The 20,717-nt window shown below is 48.0% G+C and overlaps 1 protein-coding gene across 1 annotated transcript in view; it reads right to left on the bottom strand.

Moving 5' to 3' along the window:
• LOC147736975 (uncharacterized) overlaps positions 1-17,515 on the bottom strand; it is a 260,978-nt gene extending 243,463 nt beyond the window's left edge. Inside the window, exon 1 of the mRNA XM_086954532.1 lies at positions 17,392-17,515. Within this exon, the coding sequence (XP_086810658.1) occupies positions 17,392-17,425 (34 nt within the window). The 5' untranslated portion in view covers positions 17,426-17,515. The remainder of the gene's footprint in view (positions 1-17,391) is intronic.
• Positions 17,516-20,717: the final 3,202 nt, after the last annotated feature.

Here is a 20,717-nt window from a genome sequence, read left to right as displayed (position 1 = left end):
CTCATAAAGAGTACAGGGCTGTTGTGAATCTTAATAAATATCCTGTTTATTTTCATAACACTTGTGTGGTGTCCTTTCACTTGGTGTTCAAGGGGTACATGTGTGGTAAACAGCTGGCTTAACACGCCCTCTCGAGTCTTTAGCCTTAGACTGCTCGTATCCACGCTACTAGGATAGCTGGTCTATAGGTTGACTTACAACCAATCATCATAAGGGTCGTTTGGAACGATACATAGCGGTCGCTAGAATAGCGAACGCTGCATATCGGGCCAACTTCTCACATTGGTGAGCAGCGGTTGGGATTTGAGCTTGCTGTTGTTTTACCACACGTATCCTAAGAATATCTTGTTGAAAGATCACATAAGTACTGTTAGTACATATAACTAAGCTTAGAATACTCTGAGTTCTACTGAACCAGCTGTTGCAGCTCCTCAAGGCCTAGCACACCTTGGCTGCAACTCTTAGCAAGGGATCAGTAGGTAAACACATAGTGTAGGTAGGTGCATCACTTACACCACACTAGAAACAGTATGTCGGACAAAGGAGGAAACTCTGAGTCTCCCCTTGTGTCAGTTGACCCTCCACAGGTCATCCCTTCAAGGTATACTGTGCTGAGCTTCAAGGAGTTAAGACAAGTGTGTCACTCCAGGAAGATCAAGCAGGGGTCTAACCCCACAACGTCCTTTCTGATTGGTCTCTTGGAGACTTATGATGCCAGAAAAGCTGAGACCCTTCTTAGCTCTTCTAATCCAGAAGGAGACATGCCTCCCCTTGAGGGAACCAGAGGCGATCCTGACCTCATCCACCTCTCAACTGAGACTGAAGATGTAGAGGATGATGAGAATGAGGATCCCTCTGGGGATGAGGCAGATAAGGGACAGGTAGAAGTCGGTAGACTAAGCAGGTCCAACTTAAGCAAACATGACAGTGGTACTGGGGGACCCCTGGGGCCACTATCAGGTCAGCTTAACATTGGGAATGGACGAGCCAGATCTCTGTCAAGAGACTCTGGCAGATCCCTTCAAACCAATGGCTCTCACAACTCTTCGCAAAGAGGGATGACGTCCCCTCAGCGGAGAGTGTACGAAGCTAAGGAAAGGGCAGCTAATCTGAGGATTGAAAGGGAAGAACTTGCCCTGGCCAAAGAAAGGCTTGCCTTTGCTAGAAAGCAACAGTTAAGTGGGGTAGTCCCCACTGGTGGCAGCATTGTACCTAGTAAAAGGGAAAGGAGTTTTGATACAAAACACCTTGGTAAGATAGTGCCCCCCTTTAAACAAGGGGACGATATCCACAAATGGATTACTGCTTTGGAGAGGGCCTGCACTGTGCAAGGTGTTCCCCAGAGTCAGTGGGCAGCTATCTTGTGGCTCTCCTTTGAAGGTAAAGGAAGAGACAAGCTCCTCACCACAAGGGTAGAGGATGCTAATAATTACCACGTCTTGAAGAATACACTCGTTGAAGGGTTTGGCCTAACCACTGAGCAGTACAGGGTGCTGTTCAGGGATACCCAGAAAACGCAGTCTCAAGATTGGTCTGACTTTGTCGATTGTGCCACTAAGGCTTTTGAGGGCTGGTTGCTGGGCAGTAAGGTTACTGATTACCAAGGATTGTATAATTTGATGATGAGAGAACAAATTTTAAACAATTGTCAGAACCAGTTGTTGCATCAGCATCTTGTCGACTCGGATCTGACCTCTCCCCAAGAATTGGGAAAGAAGGCAGACAGATGGGTTCGTACAAGAGTTAAACAGAACCAGGGCCAGAATCAAGGTGGTCAGAAGAAAGCAGACCAGAAGGGTAAAGATTCTAAGGGGGAACAAAATGACCAGAAGTCTTCGACAGGTCCCCAACAACCCAAAGAGGGTGGGGGTCAGGCTCCCCAAAAGAAGAAAGAAGGCCAATCCAAAAGATGGTGCCAGTACTGCAAAAGTAAATCTCACTGGTTTAGTGAGTGCACCAAGAAAGGAGGAGGGCAGACTCCTGCCACTGCAGCCCCTAAGGCACCTGTGCCCCCTAGTACAGCCAGCAGTGGTAGTGCACCTCCCAAGGGTTTAGTAGGGTTAACCCTGGGTTCTGAGGGGCGTGACAACTTACTTGGTACACTCACTCAGGCTGTCCTTGTCAGTACAGGGGATGTGGATATGTCCCCTGACGTAAGTCCCAATACTTTGGGCAAATACAGACAGACACCTTTCATAAATGGAAAAATGGCTCAGGCCTATAGGGACACTTGTGCCAGTGTCACCATGGTGACACCTAACTTTGTGGACCCTGGACAGATCATGCCAGGTACAGAATTCCTGGTGACCAATGCAAGCAATGTCACTACCAATCACAGTATGGCAATTGTAGCTTTCTCCTGGGGAGGGGTAACTGGCCAAAAGAAGGTTGTAGTTAGTTCAGACCTCCCAGTGGATTGTTTGTTGGGCAATGATTTGGAGTCATCACAATGGTCAGAAGTGGAGCACCGGACTCACATGGAAATGTTAGGCTTGCCAGCACATGTGTTCGCTGTGACCAGGTCACAGGTCAGGAAATGCCCCACTGAACAGGTGCTGGATCCTGGAACAACGGACCAGACACCTCCCAAGAAAAAGAGCGGTAGGGTTAAGGCTGCGCCTTCCCCCTTGCCCCAGGTCGTGGATCAAGTCTCAGAGGAGGCTGACCTACAGGAATGGAGGGAAACTGAGCCGAGAGAGTTCGAACTTGATCAAGTTGAATTCTTGGGTTCAGGGGGACCCTCAAGGGAAGACCTGGGGAAGGACCAGTTAGACTGCCCTTCTCTTGAACCCCTCAGACAGCAGGCTGCTGCTGAGGCTGCTGGGAACGCCACAGGTACCCACAAGGTATACTGGGAAGATGGACTCCTGTACACTGAGTCAAGAGACCCCAAGCCTGGCATGACCAGGAGGCTGGTTGTACCCTTGTCTCAGCGAGGTTTCCTACTTACCTTGGCCCACGAGATTCCCTTAGCAGGTCACTTAGGCCAGACGAAGACGTGGGACAGGCTTGTCTCACACTTTCACTGGCCTCATATGAACGAAAATACCAAGGAGTTTTGCCGCTCCTGTGTCACTTGCCAAGCCAGTGGTAAGTCAGGTGGCACGACAAAGGCCCCCCTTATACCAATGCCTGTGGTGGGGGTGCCCTTTGAACGGGTGGGGATCGACATCGTCGGTCCCATGGAACCACCAACAGCATCAGGGCACAAGTTTATACTGGTGGTAGTGGATCATGCCACCAGGTATCCTGAAGCTATTCCCCTTAGGACCACTACAGCACCTGTTGTGGCAAGAGCCCTAGTTGGAGTATTCTCCAGAGTGGGCTTCCCTAAGGAGGTCGTCTCCGACAGAGGTGCAAACTTTATGTCGAGCTACTTAACTGCTATGTGGAAGGAATGTGGTGTCAACTACAAGTTCACTACACCCTATCATCCACAATGCAATGGGCTTGTTGAGAGATTCAACAGGACCCTAAAAGGGATGATTCATGGACTACCTGAAAAGCTTCGGCGTAGATGGGACGTCCTGATCCCCTGCCTTTTATTCGCTTACCGAGAAGTCCCACAGAAGGGGGTTGGCTACAGCCCTTTTGAACTTTTGTACGGGCATCCTGTAAGAGGACCCCTGTGTTTGGTGAAGGAAGGATGGGAGAGACCTCTCAAAAAGCCTGTAACCAACATAGTGGACTATGTGCTTGGCCTCCGCTCGCGGATGGCTGAATACATGGAGAAGGCATCCGAAAACCTTAAGGCCAGCCAAGAACTCCAAAAAGCTTGGCATGACCAAAAGGCTGTCTTGACTGTTTACCAGCCCGGACAGAAGGTGTGGGTGTTGGAGCCAGTGGCCCCAGCAGCACTCAAGGACAAATGGTCCGGGCCCTACACCATCCTGGAGAAAAAGGGAGAGGTCACCTACCTGGTCGACCTGGGAACTTCCCGGAGCCCCCACAGGGTGCTTCATGTCAACAGGCTCAAGGCATATGTCGACAGGAAGGACATGAGTTTGCTCATGGCCCTAGATGAGGGACAGGAGGAGGAGAGTGACCCTCTCCCCGACCTGCTCACTCAGAATCCTGACGATGGATCGGTAGATGGTGTTGTCTTTTGTGGCAGCCTCTCCGAACATCAACAGAGAGACTGTAAACAGGTTCTTCAGTCTTTCAGACATATGTTCTCTCTAACACCCAGTCAGACCGATTGGTGCACCCATGAGGTTGACACTGGTGACAGCTTGCCCGTCAAGAGTAAAATCTACCGGCAGCCTGATCACGTTAGAGACTGCATCAAGAGTGAAGTGCAGAAAATGTTGGAGCTGGGAGTCATTGAACCCTCGGATAGCCCTTGGGCTAGTCCCGTAGTTCTAGTGCCGAAACCTCACACCCCGGGCGGTAAGAAAGAGATGAGGTTCTGCGTAGACTACAGGGGTCTCAATGCAGTCACTAAGACTGACGCCCACCCGATACCAAGGGAAGACGAGCTTATCGATAGATTGGCTTCGGCCAACTACCTAAGTACGTTTGACCTGACAGCTGGGTATTGGCAAATCAGGTTAGCTGAGGACGCCAAGCCTAAGACCGCATTTTCTACCCCTGGTGGGCATTATCAGTTCGTGGTGATGCCCTTTGGTCTGAAAAATGCACCTGCCACCTTCCAAAGGTTGGTGAATCAAGTCCTTACTGGGCTGGATGACTTCTGCGCGGCATATCTAGATGATATTGCTGTCTTTAGCTCCACCTGGGAGGATCACCTGGTCCACCTGCGGAAAGCGTTAGAGGCTCTGCAAGCAGCAGGCCTCACTATCAAGGCCACCAAGTGCCAGATAGGGCAGACACAGGTTGTATACCTGGGCCACCTTGTAGGTGGAGGCCAGGTTCAGCCACTGGAGAGCAAAATACAGTCAATCAGGGACTGGGCTCCTCCAACCACCCAGACTCAGGTTCGAGCTTTCTTGGGCCTGACTGGTTACTACCGAAAGTTTGTCAGGAACTATGGTTCCATTGTGACACCATTAAATGAACTGACAAGTAAGAAAATGCCAAAAAAGGTTCAGTGGACAGCAGGCTGTCAAAAAGCATTCGATGACCTAAAGCAGGCCATGTGCACAGCGCCTATCCTTAAGAGTCCGGACTACTCCAAGCCATTCATTGTCCAAACAGATGCTTCTGAGTTGGGTGTGGGAGCTGTTCTTTCTCAACTGAATTTTGATGGTCAAGACCAGCCCATTGCTTTTATAAGCAGAAGGCTGACCCCTAGAGAGAAGAATTGGTCAGCTATTGAGAGGGAGGCCTTTGCTGTGGTTTGGGCCCTGAAGAAGCTGAGGCCATACTCGTTTGGCACTCACTTCAAGATTCAGACCGACCATAAGCCCCTCTTGTGGCTAAATCAGATGAAGGGTGAAAACCCCAAACTGCTTAGGTGGTCCATTTCCCTACAGGGGATGGACTTTACAGTGGAGCATAGACCTGGCACTGATCATGGCAATGCCGATGGGCTCTCCAGGTATTTCCACTTAGAACAAGAAGACTCACCTGGTCAAGGTTAGCTTATTGTCCCAACGTTTGGGGGGGGGGGTCATGTAGGAGAGTAGGGTCTGCAATCCCATGATCACCCAGATTTTTTGCTTTTGTTTCACTGGTTTACGACTTTCTCTGGCTGTGGGCCTGCCAATCAGACCCACAGCCTGGCTGTTCTCTTTCTAAATTACGACATGTACCCTAGGTGCATTTACCAATTGGTACTGGGCCACCTTATCAGACCCCGTAACGCAGGGCATAGGTGTACCCAGGGCCGCCAGGGGCTGCAGCATGTATTATGCCACCCCTGGCTGGCCTCCTAACTTTGACACAACTGGCTGCATGACAGCTGGGGGCAAAGCCGTGTAACCACCCTTTGCTTTAGGTATAGTAGCCCTATATCTAACCGTACAATGGACGCCCGAGTTCCTATCAGTCACTCCTATGGCAGGCCTTGACAATCCTGAAGGCAGAGTGCGTGGGCTCGTGTGAACTAGGCTCTGGCCCGAGCCGAGCCCGGTTGCAGCTTGCGGAACCAAGACCCAATGGCTGTTCCATGATAACGCGTACCACATCGGTAACTTCGGTGTCGCGTTATCAAGACATGTCGAGTAAGGTGTCATACGAATCGGGATGCTGCCCCCTCACCAATTCTGGCGACGAGGTTAGCATTCCGCCCTTCTAGAGGGACACGACATGTACGTAACTGTGAACCCCGGTTAAAGTTAACTAAAGCCTCAGCTCCACAAAATGGATGCTGCCACCACAGACACGAGTCTGACCTCCTGCTGCTGGGAGTCCTTCCAGCGAGGAGCGCTTGGACAAAGGGTTTCCTGTCAAGGGCGGTGTTCGCACCGTCCCAGACAGGGTTTGTGTATTCTGGGTAGGTAGGGCTTTTGCGAGAAGGTGACTGCGGAGTGGCACCCCGGTGCTCACTACGCATCTGCCGGTCAGAACCAGTTCCAGGGGCGCCAGCCCTGGCCTGGGGAAAGTCCGGCAGGGGAGAGGGGTGTAACTACCCCCCTTCCTGGTCCCACCCTTAGGGCAGGACCTAGTCATGTACCCACCCCTTTCTTTAGGATAAAGGCCGGAGCGGGGACCCTTCCAAATCAGATCATCTTTGAATCAAGAACTACTTTCTACGAAAGGACATTCAAGACTCTTCTCAAGATTTCTCCCTTGTGACTAAGGAGTAGTCACCCTGCATCAGCGGGCACCATCTAAGAACTCTGCGGTTTGCTGCAAGTCCTTCCTCAAGGAATCCGACGGCCCAGCTCGACGAGAACCGGCTTCCCTGGCACCTCTGACCTCTACCCACGTCATCAGCTCAGCTGTGATCTGTGGGTGCGACGAGACCTCGAGGGACCGGCCACCATCAAAACCTGCACGCTCTTAACCAGCACGACCATCGAAGCAATTCCCTGGTGAGTGCTCTGGGGTCCGAGAAGCCCCGACCCTGAGCCGCTCCAGCACCGAAGTGCAGTCTCCCAGCATCTCCACGATCTGCGTGGGGCCCTTCTGCTCGCTGCTCAACACGTTGTCCGGTCACTAGCCGCTGGCTTGTGCCCTCCTGTGACGACATCCGACAACCAACGCTGCTGGTCTGGTTGCTCCAGACTGGCCTTCGCTTCTATCTTTGAGAGAAGCACCCCGGACCCTCCTGGTCCCCTCAAGACGCCATTTTAGGCCCACCACGTGGCCCTGAAATCTGCCAAGGCTTGCTGCCCCAATCCTGGGCCCAGCGACGCCGACAGCATCATCCTTCGTGGGACAGCTCGCACCTCCATCCGGGTCGCCGACAACGCCTCCTGGTCCGTGAGACTGCAGAGCCTAGCGTCGCCCACTCACCTAGTCGAGGTGACGGCCAACCGGTGCCCTCCTGGTACCCTCTGACTACTGGCTAGTAGTACGAACTTGGTCCCCTCTGCTTTCAGGTATCAACGATCTCTGATCCAGGCTTGGATCTCTACGAACTATTCATCACTGGTCGCCGGCCAGCAACTCCTTTTCTTCCGGCTCCTGGCTCGTCAGCGAAGACCCCGACGCCTGTAAGACTTGTGCAGCCGCAGCCCTCGTGGCTAGGTAACTCGGCATTTCGGTGCCTGCATAGCCTCTTTACTCTAGGGTCCTGAGTCCCTCGCTTCCGACTTGCCTTATCGGGTCCGCCCGAGACCTCTAAACTTTCCGTGTCCTCGGACACTTGTTTTAATTGTGCACTTGAAGTATTTTCCTAAGAGATTTGGTTTGTGCTTAGTACCCTGTCCTCATAAAGAGTACAGGGCTGTTGTGAATCTTAATAAATATCCTGTTTATTTTCATAACACTTGTGTGGTGTCCTTTCACTTGGTGTTCAAGGGGTACATGTGTGGTAAACAGCTGGCTTAACACGCCCTCTCGAGTCTTTAGCCTTAGACTGCTCGTATCCACGCTACTAGGATAGCTGGTCTATAGGTTGACTTACAAACAATCATCATAAGGGTCGTTTGGAACGATACATAGCGGTCGCTAGAATAGCGAACGCTGCATATCGGGCCAACTTCTCACAGAGCCGGTTGGCTGGACCTGCAGAATGGCGCTGGGCTTTTCGCCGTAGCTCTTCCCTCCGCTCGGCAGCCCAGCGCGCCTGGCTTGCAACACTGTATCGGCTCCCACATATTGTATCCCGGCCTCGCTGGGAGAGGGCCGGGATTGTTTCTTTGTTGCATTCCCCCGTAGCGGACGCCATTTTCCGCGTCTGAAACCCTGTGTCTGCCAGAGGGGTTCTCTGCTCCGCCGGCTTCCTCTCAATTGGAGCTTCCCTACGACCGGCTGCCTTCATATCACTGTACCAGCTGTGCCCTGCAGACATTACACGGACTTCTCGAGTGTTGCTGGCTGACGAGAGAGACTTGCTTTTTGTGGCGCTTCGCAGCTGTGCGCCCAAGATGGTGGTCAATGCTGCATCCTCCATTCTGGATTCACCGCTGGGGCTTCGGGATATCCTGGATGCACTGGAAGACCTGCGGTTGGCCTTTCACGACTCTGCTAATGGTTTGGGGGCCCGGCTTACTGAGGTTCTTCCAGCCGGCCACGATGGCCCCTCAGTGCTGCACACTACGCCACATCCTCAATTGACCAACGGTGGATCACCCGCTCTGGAGTGTACGGAGGCGACGGATGGGCGCGCCTCAGTGTCCGCTGCAGTACTCTTCGGCCTTGACTTGGGGGAGTTTGGCGACACTGCTCCTTCGCGATGGCCGGTGCTTGAGTCTCGGACGCCATGTTGCCTTTCTCCTTTGTCCTCTGGTGACATGCTTCTTTGCGTCCTTCTGGACTTGCTGTTTGTGCATCGGCCGGCCGCTATGCTGGAACTCTCACCTCGCCCTGCTCCCAGTTGTGCTGTTTTCGGACTGGCAGTGGTGATTTCTTGTGCCTCTTGCTATCGAGCTCCAAGTCAGTTTGACTCGTCTCAAGCGCCTCGACTTCTGCAATGGATTCCACGGTGGCCCTTCCCGTCCATGTTGGCTGTTCTGGAACTGGACTCCGTTGCCACGCTGGTTCGGAGGGGACAGGGCTGATGATGTTTTTTCTTTCGCTGCAACCTACTACGTGCATGGCTGGGACTGTAAATGACAATTGTTGGAGGTACAGGTTGGATAGGTGCTAGGTCGGGGCCTGGGGTTGGGTGGCCGCGGGTAACGGTATTGTTTGCTTTGGTAATGTCCTGGGCCCTCCTCCGATCAAACGTGACTTTTCTCTTACTTTTTCTTCTTCTTCTTCTTTCTCCTGCATTTCGGGTACTCTTTTGGGGCGACAGACACACTGCTAGGGGGGGGGTAGGCCGTAGCCTCTGCATGCGTGTAGGGTGGGGGGTTATTTCTTCGATCGTTTCAGTTTCTATGGGCCTCTTTTTTCTTCCTTTTTCTCTTCTTATCCTTTTTATCTTTTATTCTTTTCCTTTCTTATTTCCTTGGGTCAGAGGGAGGATTGGGAACTTGCGGGTAGCGATTGGGGGTCACTATGTGGCGGATTTATTTCTATCCTGACTTACTTGCTTACAGTCGATTGTTTTGCGGATAATGCTTGCTGATTATTATGATGTTCGTTGCCCACTTCTGTCCTCATCGTATTGTTTTGACTCGGATCCTTCTTGACCTTATTGCTATGGACTCATTTAAAAACTTTAAAATTAAACCTCATTATCCTGCCTCTCGGTGGCGCAACTATGTATTGTGTAACTTGGATTAATCGTGCCTGCTCTGTTATGCTGCTGAGTTGCCTAATTGCTTGCTGATGTGCCTTTTATTGTCGAGGCCGGCCTGTGGGTTGTAGGCCCGTATCTGGTTGCACATACTGTCTAATAAAGGTTTTCCAAAAAAAAAAAAAAAAGGATGTTGATTCTTACCGATTGCCTCATTTGTATGTTCTTCCCAAAGTTCTATTTACCTCTGGGCATCCCTTGCTTGTGATCTTTGCTATAAAAACCCATGTAACCATCGTTCAGTGTCCTCTCTCCTTGAGTATCTCGATGGTGCTTGTCTGACGAGGACCCCATTCATGAATGCTAATAAATGATCTACGGTTTGTACTTCGCTCCAGTGTCAACTCCTCCTTACTTGTTAAGAACCCGTGGAGGGAGTGGTTACCCTGCACCAGTGAGTTATTAATAATCCGTTCTACATCTTGGAACTAGCCTTCATGGGACATCCCAAAGCTCTGCAGAATTTCCTCAAATGATCAACCTTGTAGGTATACAATGGCTCAATGTTAAACTCTAATTCTGCAGCCCCAGCCTCACCGGCTATCTGGCTCCCCTCCTGAGACATGATGTGTGGTTTAAAGGTTACTCAACAATAGAACCAACAATTCCAAACAATATGTTGTTATGTCGGGTCTGCAATCAATTTATGATATACACTAATTACTGTGAGTAGTTTTGCACATACCCACTTCAATCACGTTAGGATCGTATCCCCCCGCTCTGCTGCAAATTTTGTTGGAAGCTGGAGTCCCCGTCCGCCCCACCGTCACCAGATGCGCAAACCGGGACTCCCAACTCAACGTTAGGCCAAGTAAGGGCACCGTTTGAGATAGCCCTGCTCACCTCCTTAGTAGCTTGGCACGAGCAGCCAGGCCTATCTCCAAGGCACGAGTGTACAGTTTATGCAACCACGCCCACAGCAACCCACTGATGACACCACAAATGGACTCCACATGAGTTTGATAAAACAAGTATAAACTTTAAATAAAAAGATATACGATCAGACCACACAATATAAAAGCCAACATATAATAAAGGGTAATATTTGTTCCGGCTGGTTGGTAAGTTCAAATCCCAACCACTGCCTTCACAATGCTATGCTGGTCGTAATGCTAGAATCACACATGTTGCAATGAACAAACAATAGTGTGCTGCGTAACGATACACTCCTGTGCTAGGCAAAGTAGAAATAATACAATGTGTAACGATACACCCTGGTACCTTGCAAGGGGAGAAATAATGCAATGCGTACCGCTACAATCATGTACTGCGCAATGAACGAATAATGCAATGCGTCACACCCCAATCACGTACTTTGCAATGAAGAAATAATGCAATGCGCACAGCTACAATCATTTACTGTGCAATGAAGGAATAATGCAATGCGTAGCTACAATCATGTACTTTGCAATGAAGAAATAATGCAATGCGGGCTGCTACAATCCTGTACTTTGCAAGAGAGAAATAATGCAATGAGCATCGCTACAATCGCGTACTTCGTTATGCAGAAATAATGTCACGTGTCATAAGACAGTACGGCAGTTCATTAGCAGCAATATTGGCAAAATGTATTACGACAGTCAACCTCTTCGATAACAGTTGCCCCCACACGGATCAACGATGACATACAGCACGGCTGTATGTCAGTGAAGTTGGGGGTGGTAGTTAACCTTATCCATTCCCTCTTCTTCTTCATCTGAGAGGTCTTGACCATTCTCAGAAGGATAGTCCTTAACAACCCTCTGTCAAGAGGTCCTGGAGCTTTTGTTTGGAGGGATGGGACCTCAACCTGCCATAATTATCTTCACTAACAGCTGGGTTCTTGCACAGATTTCGGGCATGCTCAAGATTTCTGGCATGCTGGTACCTGTAGTTTCAATTCCCTGCGTCTGTGGTCTGACGCTTTTTTCTCTGATGGTGTTTCCATTCCACTGATGGCGAGCTCTCACTGCAGGGAAACCTTTCGACTTATTTACAATGCAGCAGTCTGGCCGCAGAGAGCTTGCCACCGCCTTGGTGTTGTGCGGGGCCTGACGACGAAGGATGTTTTTCACGTCAAAAAAGCAGGCACAGTGGGACTTTCATGCAATAACCTGCTTCCCCAGGTCAGCGGGCCACTGGGGTTTTAATTAACTTTTAAGAGTGACAGATCGACGGAAACCCACTTGGGCAATACAGCGCTGGGAATTGAAACTACAGGTACCAGCATGCCAGAAACCTTGAGCACACCTGTGAATTAGCAGCGCATGTGTTTAAAAGTACTGTTGCAGCAAGTGTCTGTGGTCTGCCGCTTTTTCCTCTGATGAAGAGGCCGTGTGGCCTTGAAACGCGTCAGGAAAGTGATTAAAATTACTTTGGGCCGTGCAAGTTTGGTGGTATTTATTTATGGTGTTTTCATTCCACTGACGGCGAGCTCTCACTGCAGGGCAACCTTTAGACTTATATATATATATATATACACACATATCCACAAAGAAAAGGTAAGAGGCCACAATGGGGAAACCAGGGAAACCTTTATTCGGATACAGCCATGGTATGATGCATTTTGGCCGTAAGCCTTCTTCTGACGCCGCTGTCAAGTTGGATTGACCTCAGACCTCGCTTTTATGTGTCCTGTATGGCCCTCATAGGAGGGAGAATACCGCCCCCAAGTCCTGTGACCGCACTGCCACTGCGGTAACACAACAACTACATGTCCCAGAAAGCAGTGTTCCTAGTGACGGGTTGCAAGGGGAAGGCTGCAGGGAAAAGGCGCGTTGCTTCAGGGCTGATGATCAAAACAAAATACTGTCCACAGGTTCCCTTGGGTCCCCTTTACGCTGCAACCCCGACAAATGGATTCAGCAAGACGCAAGTTACAATGACGGTGCACCTGGCTCCTCGTGAAGTCATGGTCCATTTCTTGCAACATCCATAGCAACGGCCATAGCAGAGGTGGGCAGGAGTAAATCCGATCCCTCGGCAACACAACAAGAAGCTGAAACAGCTAGTGCCAACAAACTCCTGCCGCTTGGAAGAGTGGGGCCTCTTTCACGCCGCTGGCAAGCGTGTACATTGTCCATGAACAAAATTCCTCTCCAGTGGCAGTGCGGTCACGTGACTTGGGGCGGTATTATCCCTCCTACGAGGGCCATACAGGACACATAAAAGCGAGGTCTGAGGTCAATCCAACTTGACAGCGGCGTCAGAAGAAGGCTTAAGGCCGAAATGCATCATACCATTGCTGTATCAGAATAAAGGTTTCCCTGGTTTCCCCATTGTGGCCTCTTACCTTTTCTTTGTGGAGAGGAATTTTGTTCATAGGCTAAAATACTCAACTGGTGCTTCTAAATAATCCTATCCCAGTGTACCGAACAGAAGTCTAGTACGAGTAAATAAGTAGGTGGTGTTTAGCTAAGTTTAGTTTTGCCAAGAATCTGCCAAAGGTTTCTCTAGGTTCTAATCAGCTCCATACCTTAGTATGAGAGCGGTTGGTATCTCTTTCCCGGGACTCGATCTCCAACACCCCTTAAGGGGAGTCAGAAACACTGGAGCTGGATTCTCGGCAGGAGGATAACAGCGTCCGGTCAGTGCGTCACTGGAGAGTTGGCTTCCTTCGGGACTTGCTGTGGCGAGTTGCGTCGCGCAAGTAAGAAGTCGAACTGCACCGAACCACACTGTGCTTTGCCATAGCAAGTGAAGGTATATTTATACCTTGAAGGTGTTTAGGAATGCCAGTATTGACGTAAAAGTCGGGCATATGAACGTCATGAATGAACCCCTAAGGAATAGATGTTCATGCATAATAAAGGAGTTCTTGGAGTAATCAATAGGAAGTCCCTAACGGCTTAAGAGTCTGGCTTTCCAAGACATCGTTGTGACGTAGATGAACGGATGGAAGTAGCCACACCTCTATTTGGGTCTGAATGGGCTATACCTAAATAAGGACTAGATTTCTATGCCTATGTAAGGGTAATGTGAACGGTATCTATATAAGGGCATGAATTGGGAAATTCATAATGGAATCAAAATCGACACACAACAAGACGTGCCGGGCAAAATGGCATACATACATATGTGACATAAAGTACATATAACTGAAGGCCAAAACTCCTTCCACAGGCCTCAGTACTATTTAATTCAAAGTCTCACAATTTCAGAATTGAACCATTATCAATGTTATATATTTTTGTAGCAAATCATTGTTGTTACTCATTTATCTTAACCATCTAACAACCATTGACAAAGTCAATCATACTGACAGATTTTAGGTGTATGTCAGTTGTTGTGTTATATATCTGGATGCACTAACATCACAGAGAGAAACCAAAATACCAGGGTGACTCAGTATGAGAATCACAGAAATGTGTGTTACATGTTCCCTTTTTTGTGAGTGACCACTTTTTTCATCCTACTCAAAGACCTATAGGCACATATTTCTATATTACTGATTGCAGCCTGCAGCTGTGGGTGCGTCCTGAAGCCTAGTTAACGCTTTTTTTCCTAAATTGATGTTGCATGCAGGGCCTGAGGTTTTACACTATACAATTTTCACATTACAGTGTCTGTACTACATAGTAATGCATAAGATATGGGGAAGTTCTTAATGTGTTGGGTAATATTTCAAGACTATATGTTCACACTGTTATGAGCCTCGCTTTATCACAAAATGTATTTGCTTTTAAATGCATCACTTGCCAATCTTTTCCCAGGAGGAGGACCCACCCTGGACCCCATGTTTGTCCATTAGGCTTGCTCGCTAAATAAAAGTCATCCCCAACTTTTACGGCTCACCACTTTCAAATGTTTCCAGCCGCCACTGCTTCTATCTGTGTTAGTGTGATATATTCTGAATTTCTGGCTGGAGGTGCTTGCCCAATAATTTGCTGAGGATGTTGTAATCCAGGTTTATCATGGAGAGGTCAAGATGAGGCTACCTCCAATGCATCACTCTGGGGCTTGGGGATAGAGACAAACAGAGCCTTTCTAGTGGTGTCTGGCTAGGAATTACATTCCTGCGACCCAGCATACATGGCAGCCAACTGGGGTGCCGAGTGAGCCGTACATGTTTAATAGAATTTCAGCAGTAGCCCACCTTTGCACAGCATTTAACCACTCGCAAATTCCATGACCGCTTCTTTAATTTTTTTTTAATGCAGCCTGTTTTCCAAAAAAGGAAAACAGGATTCTTTTCAAAACGGAAAAATATGTTTTGTTTGTATTTCTTAAGCGTGGGACCACAGCCTTCTTTTAAAAAAAAATGTCACTGCCAGCCACAAAGAGGTCCCCTGGGGACGCCTGCCAGTTGCAACTGGCGTACTACCTACTTGAACTAGGAGGTAAACTGAGATTGTTTTGAGAGTCCTGTCGCAAAACAATAGTACATCCCCCCTCTTTGGCACGCCCCTTCCTAATAGCAACTCGCAAACACTACTTTGCCAGTCAGTTATAGGTTACAGACTCGCAAAATATGGCTTGATCATAGTCTAGTTAATTTAGCTACTGGGGAGTCAATAAGAGACGGGAGGGAAGTTAAGTAAGAAAGTAAGTAACCACCTTATAGGGCAGACGTATGCCAGAGCATCTTGGTTCCGAAAATGAGAAAGACTCTACTTAGTAGGACTAAAAACCAGGCAGGTTTTAAGTTGCTTTCTGAATGAAGACAGATTAGATTGTGATCGAAGTTCCAACGGCATAGAATTCCAAAGCTTGCCATCTCGGAGGGAGAAACGTATTCTCCCCCGCCCCCACCCCCAATCTCGTTTTCCTCATTATTTTCAATGTAATAAGTCCTGCTGCGCCAGACCTCAAATTCCTTCTATGGACATACCATTCAAAGAGCTTTTTACTACTGTGCACGGATTTACAAGCTATGCAAGACCTCAAAGTTTATTCTGGTATTTACCGGCCAATGCGGGTCCCTAATCCCAGAAACAGACGCTCTGCTAGGATCTGCGACGATTGAAGCTTCAAAAGCTAGTTTTTCTGGGTACCCAAACATAGCGCATTACAATAATCTATGCGCGATAATACTAACGCTACCATCACCATCTTCTGAATTTCAGTAGGGATGAAAGGAAATACTTGCCGAAGCACCAACAAACGGAAAAAACAGGACGAGGTAACCTGTTTGACCTGATCTGAAAACAACAATTGTTTGCCAAATCGAACTCCAAGGTTATTCGCTCTGTACACAGGACAAGGAAGGCCACCAAGACCCGTTCTTAAAAGAGATATCAGCATCAAAGATGAACACCTCTGTCTTATCTGAATTACATTTCAAACAATTTTCCTGCATCCAGACCGTTTTTAAACTTGCTTGCGGTTTCCTCAACGTCCGATGACACAGTCGCAACTATTTGTGTGTGATCGGTATAGGACACAGCTGTAAATCCAAAAGAAAGACCAGCTGCAAATTCGAAAGAAAGTGGCCTAGTCAGGGTCACATTTTCCACACGGTTATAATCCCCTCCTAGCACCATTGCAATCTGCATGCCCTGTGACAACAGCGGTGCCAGGGACTCGCAAACCTGTGTCTGGTTCGTGCTCTGGCATAGATGCTTCCAATTTATGAGTGGAACTCGATTTAGTCTCACCTGCATCAGAACATATTAGCATACACTGCCCGGGGATTTGGATTTTATCCCCAGATAAACAACAGGGAACATGCAGCCGCAACACAGATACTAGGACTGGCAGGTTAGACGTTTAATTACACATCTACATACAGCCTTAGTGATAGATAAAGGTGGCAGGAGAGACTGAGATAAAGACCTTGGAATGCTCACTGTTCAGATGAATTGACTGTGTCAGAATGGATGAGGGCATGTGAACAAGTCAAGCAGGTGTCCCCCAAGGCAAAGGTTAAGCGGATACGGTTTCACTATTTACACAGAATCTACAAAAGGCCGAACACATTGACTGAGGAAATACCCCGGCAGTCCAGCAGTTTACAGCAGATGGAAGCTTCTTTCTCAATCAAAATGTTCCTCTTGAGTGATTCCAAGAAGGAAAACTTTCACAATGAAAATCCGAATGATGGTGCTCAGTATGATGTTGGCGAGGAGGCGTATCGCAATACATTGGGTGGCATCTAAGGACTCGAAGCAAAATCTTGGAAATCAGACTTAATAGAGTGGGAAATTCCAGATACGCAACTTACCTGTAGCCAGATGACATGGAAACCACATCTCATTGCCTAATATTTTTAGTTTTGAAGTATAAACAGTAAAGCCCTGAGCCAAATCCTACGTGGGAGGCCAATCCCTGCGGCACTTTGGACTTTGGTTGTTCGCAGTATGTGGTCGGATGCACCTCCTCTTCCCAGGCAGCCGACCCCACCCTCCCCTACTGCCACACTCAGTCTTTGTGTCCTAAGTTTGCCCTAATTTACTCCTGTCCCTATCCAGTGGCTGCCTTTCCATTTTTAGCATTTTCAATATTTAAGCATCCATTATAACTATTACTACCTCTCATTCAGGAGTACTCACCCACTCCACCTGAGCACGACCAGATCCTTTCTCCTGGAAAAATGAGAGCGATAGAACAAAGAGAGAACACCCCAACAAAATCCTCTGTCACAATCCTGCAATAATACATACATGCAGCATATGGAAGACAGCAACAATCCGCAATAATGATCAATAGTGTAACTTTACCCAGCGAGATCAGAGCTCGGTGAATTTCTTTCATCAAGTTCCCACAAAGTTCCTTCTGCCATTCTTGTAAAAGATTCCAATCATCTTCAGAGAAACAGCCAGAAGCATCGCGGAAGGGAACCTCTGTCTGGAATAAAAACCATTATTGAACTTAATGTCAACTTTCCACCACATGTGTCCTCTTTTCTTTTAATGGAAGCAGAGATGGGTACACTTAAATCTGTTTCTAAAGTAAAAGGTGTAATGAGTAAGGTGACAGGGACAGGCGAAGACCACTTTAAACTCGAAGAAATGGATTAAATAAATAATTTTAAGACTCAGTGCATTATTACAAGTGGGTCGTTAAAGGTCAATCCCCTCTCACGCACCTGGATTGCAGCTATAACCAATGAGGTGTTTATTGAATGTTGTAATTACAGGGTGTGTTAAAATTTTGCGCCATTAAATTTTGCAGAAGAAATTAATGCAGAAAATGGCTTTCTATTTATCTGTACATATTATTGTATGTGCACAAGTTTGCATGTATGCCGTATTTGAATTGCACCAAACGGCAGCGGAGTGCTGTACAGGGTCAATGGCGAGCATAAGGTCACGGAGTGATAAGTCCGGAGCTAGTTTGTAGCTTATTATTGTACTGTGATGTAGGGTTCTTTAAAAAGTTTTGTATTCAACGCTTTCCTAAACTGGAGCAACCTTTGGCCGGTCCTGGTGGATACATAAATGCTGTTCAACATCCTTGGGGCAGAGAAGGCAAAGGCATGCTTCCTTGGTTTTGCTTTTTTACACTTCCTTAGTCTTCAGACTACTGATATGCCAAGAGACATTAGAGATGGTGAGTTTGTCTGCAAAACATGCAGGGGTGTTCTTCATGATGGCTTTGTAAATGAAGAGCAAAACACAATATCTCAACTGGTGTAGTTAAGGAGGACGGTTAGGCATGTAAGTCAAAAACTTTACAAGAGAGGACAAAACAGGGGACTCTTGGTAGATGTTTAGAATGTGCAAACAGCATCATATATTTGAGGGCAAAAGAATAATAACATAAATAAACATACAGTTATGACAGCACTGTAAGCTAATATGCATGAACAACCTGAATTGAACTTGGTGCTTGAATGTGAAAGTGACACAAAAATTGGCGATGCAAGTGACAATTGGTGATCAGCGGAAGAGAACGGCGCGAAATGTGAGCAATAATATACAGTGAATGGGGTGGTTCCAGACATAAATGAATGACTGAAAAAATAATTGATGATGATTTTGTGGAACCACGGAGGATGCGCCTTAAGTTGCGCTGTAGGGTCGACGGCGTTTCGATCCAGTGTCTATGGATCATCATCAGGACAGGGTTGTCAAATTATCGCAGTGCTTTAAGGGGAGAGGGGCAGCCCGCTTCAAATAAATTCGCGAAACCAAACCCTCCAACCATTCTTCTGACCCCCATACCCACTGGCATCACCATTGATTTCTATACTAACACTCTCTCCCACTGGACCAGGCTAATCAATCTCTTCCTCAGTCAAGGATCCCCCCCAATTGTCCTCAAAACAGGGCAGGTTACCCCCCTTCTAAAATAAAACCTCTGCAGATGCAAATGACCTCAATAACTTCCGCCCCATCACCAATCTCCCTTTTCTTTCAAAGATCACAGAAAAATGTGTTGTAAAACAACTTTCCAAACACATTATGGACAATAATCTCCTCGACATGTTCCAGTCGGGCTTTATTCAAAACTGCAGCACTGAAACAGCCCTGCTGCAAGTGATTGATGATGCGCGGCATATTCTCGATTCGGGGGAATCATGCCTTCTGATTCGTCTTGACCTCTCTGCAGCTTTTGACACTGTCAATAACAACACCCTCCTTAACATTCTTCAACAGAGAATGGGTGTGGAAGGCACAGTACTCAAATGGTTTGCCTCTTTTCTCTCAGACAGATCCCAAATGATCAAGATTGCGAAGTCTCTTGGCTCCACTGGTGGTTGGTCAAGGCGTCCCTCAAGGTTCTATCCTTGCTTCCGCTCTGTTTAATCTCTATTTGAAACCTTTAGGGAACCTCCTAAGCAAATCTGGAATCCTCGACCATCTCTATGGGGATGACACCCAAATCTACTTCAAAGTGTCTTCCCCTCATGATCTCTCACTACTCAACTCTACTCTCAACTCTATTCACAACTAGATGTTAGTTCACCAACTCATTCTCAATCCCTCCAAAACTGAATTCCTCCTCTTATCTACCTCTCTCTCTCACCTCCTGTTCAATCCCAGATGGATCAGTTGAACGTACTCAACGGTAAACCCATCATTGTCGACTGTGCTAAATCCCTAGGTGTCAAACTTGACAAAAGACTCAACCTAATCTCACACATCAACTGCATTGCCAAGAGCGCATTTTATCAGCTGCGCCTTCTATGGGGGATTCGTCGGTTCTTCCTGAAGAGTGACCTAAAAACCTTGGTCCAATCGCTAGTTCTCTCTCTAAACTGGATTATTGTAAATCTCCCAAATCTCACCTCTCCCCCCTCAAATCCGTCCTCCATTCAGCAGCTCGCTTCATTTCAGGGTCCAAACGAAGTGACCACATCACTCCTATCCTGTCTTCTCTCCGATGGCTTCCCATCGAGGCTAGAGCTATCTACAAAACAGCGGGCATCACCCACATCGCTTTGCACTCTTCCTCCCCTCGCTATCTGGCGAATAAACTCAAACTGTCAGGAGGCTCAAGACCTTCTCGGAATGCGGAAAAGTTCCTTCTTGAACCCCCCTCCTTCAAAAGAGAAAAATTGTTGGCCCAATCGTTGTCAGGTAATGCGGTGAGAACCTGGAACTCGCTTCCTCCTTCGCTCCGGGCCATCATCTCCATCCAGCTCTTGAAAGCGGACCTCAAATCTCTTCTATTCCAAAGACACTTTCAGAACTAATTCCCTCCTTCAGACCCTGCCAGGAAGTTCTTTAGTCATTGTAAATGTGTCACATATATTCATTTTTAGGTCTTGCCTATTAATCCCGCAAGGGATAATAGACGAGAGTATAGAGGGCAAACCAAGGTCTGAAACCATTGCGGATTTCGGACAGTTCGTGTGGTGCACTAGTGCGGAAAGCGCGTCCACATCAAAGCCATCAGCCTCCCTCCCACAGGCATCTGTTGCTTCCCCAGCGTGCGCAGTGGGCGCTCGGCCTCACTTCTCCTCCCCCCTAATTACATCCTGCTTGCACTTTCACGGCCGTGAAGCCGTGAGCTTCACCTCAAAGGGGCTTGTTTAACTACCCAAGAGATTACGGCATTTCAGCAGAACACGAGCATTACGTGCACACAGATTCTAACA

The sequence above is a fragment of the Lissotriton vulgaris genome, chromosome 1_1 (assembly GCF_964263255.1).
Source record: "Lissotriton vulgaris chromosome 1_1, aLisVul1.2, whole genome shotgun sequence".
NCBI classification, from domain to species: domain Eukaryota; kingdom Metazoa; phylum Chordata; class Amphibia; order Caudata; family Salamandridae; genus Lissotriton; species Lissotriton vulgaris.
This window is presented reverse-complemented; position numbering and strand designations above follow the sequence as displayed.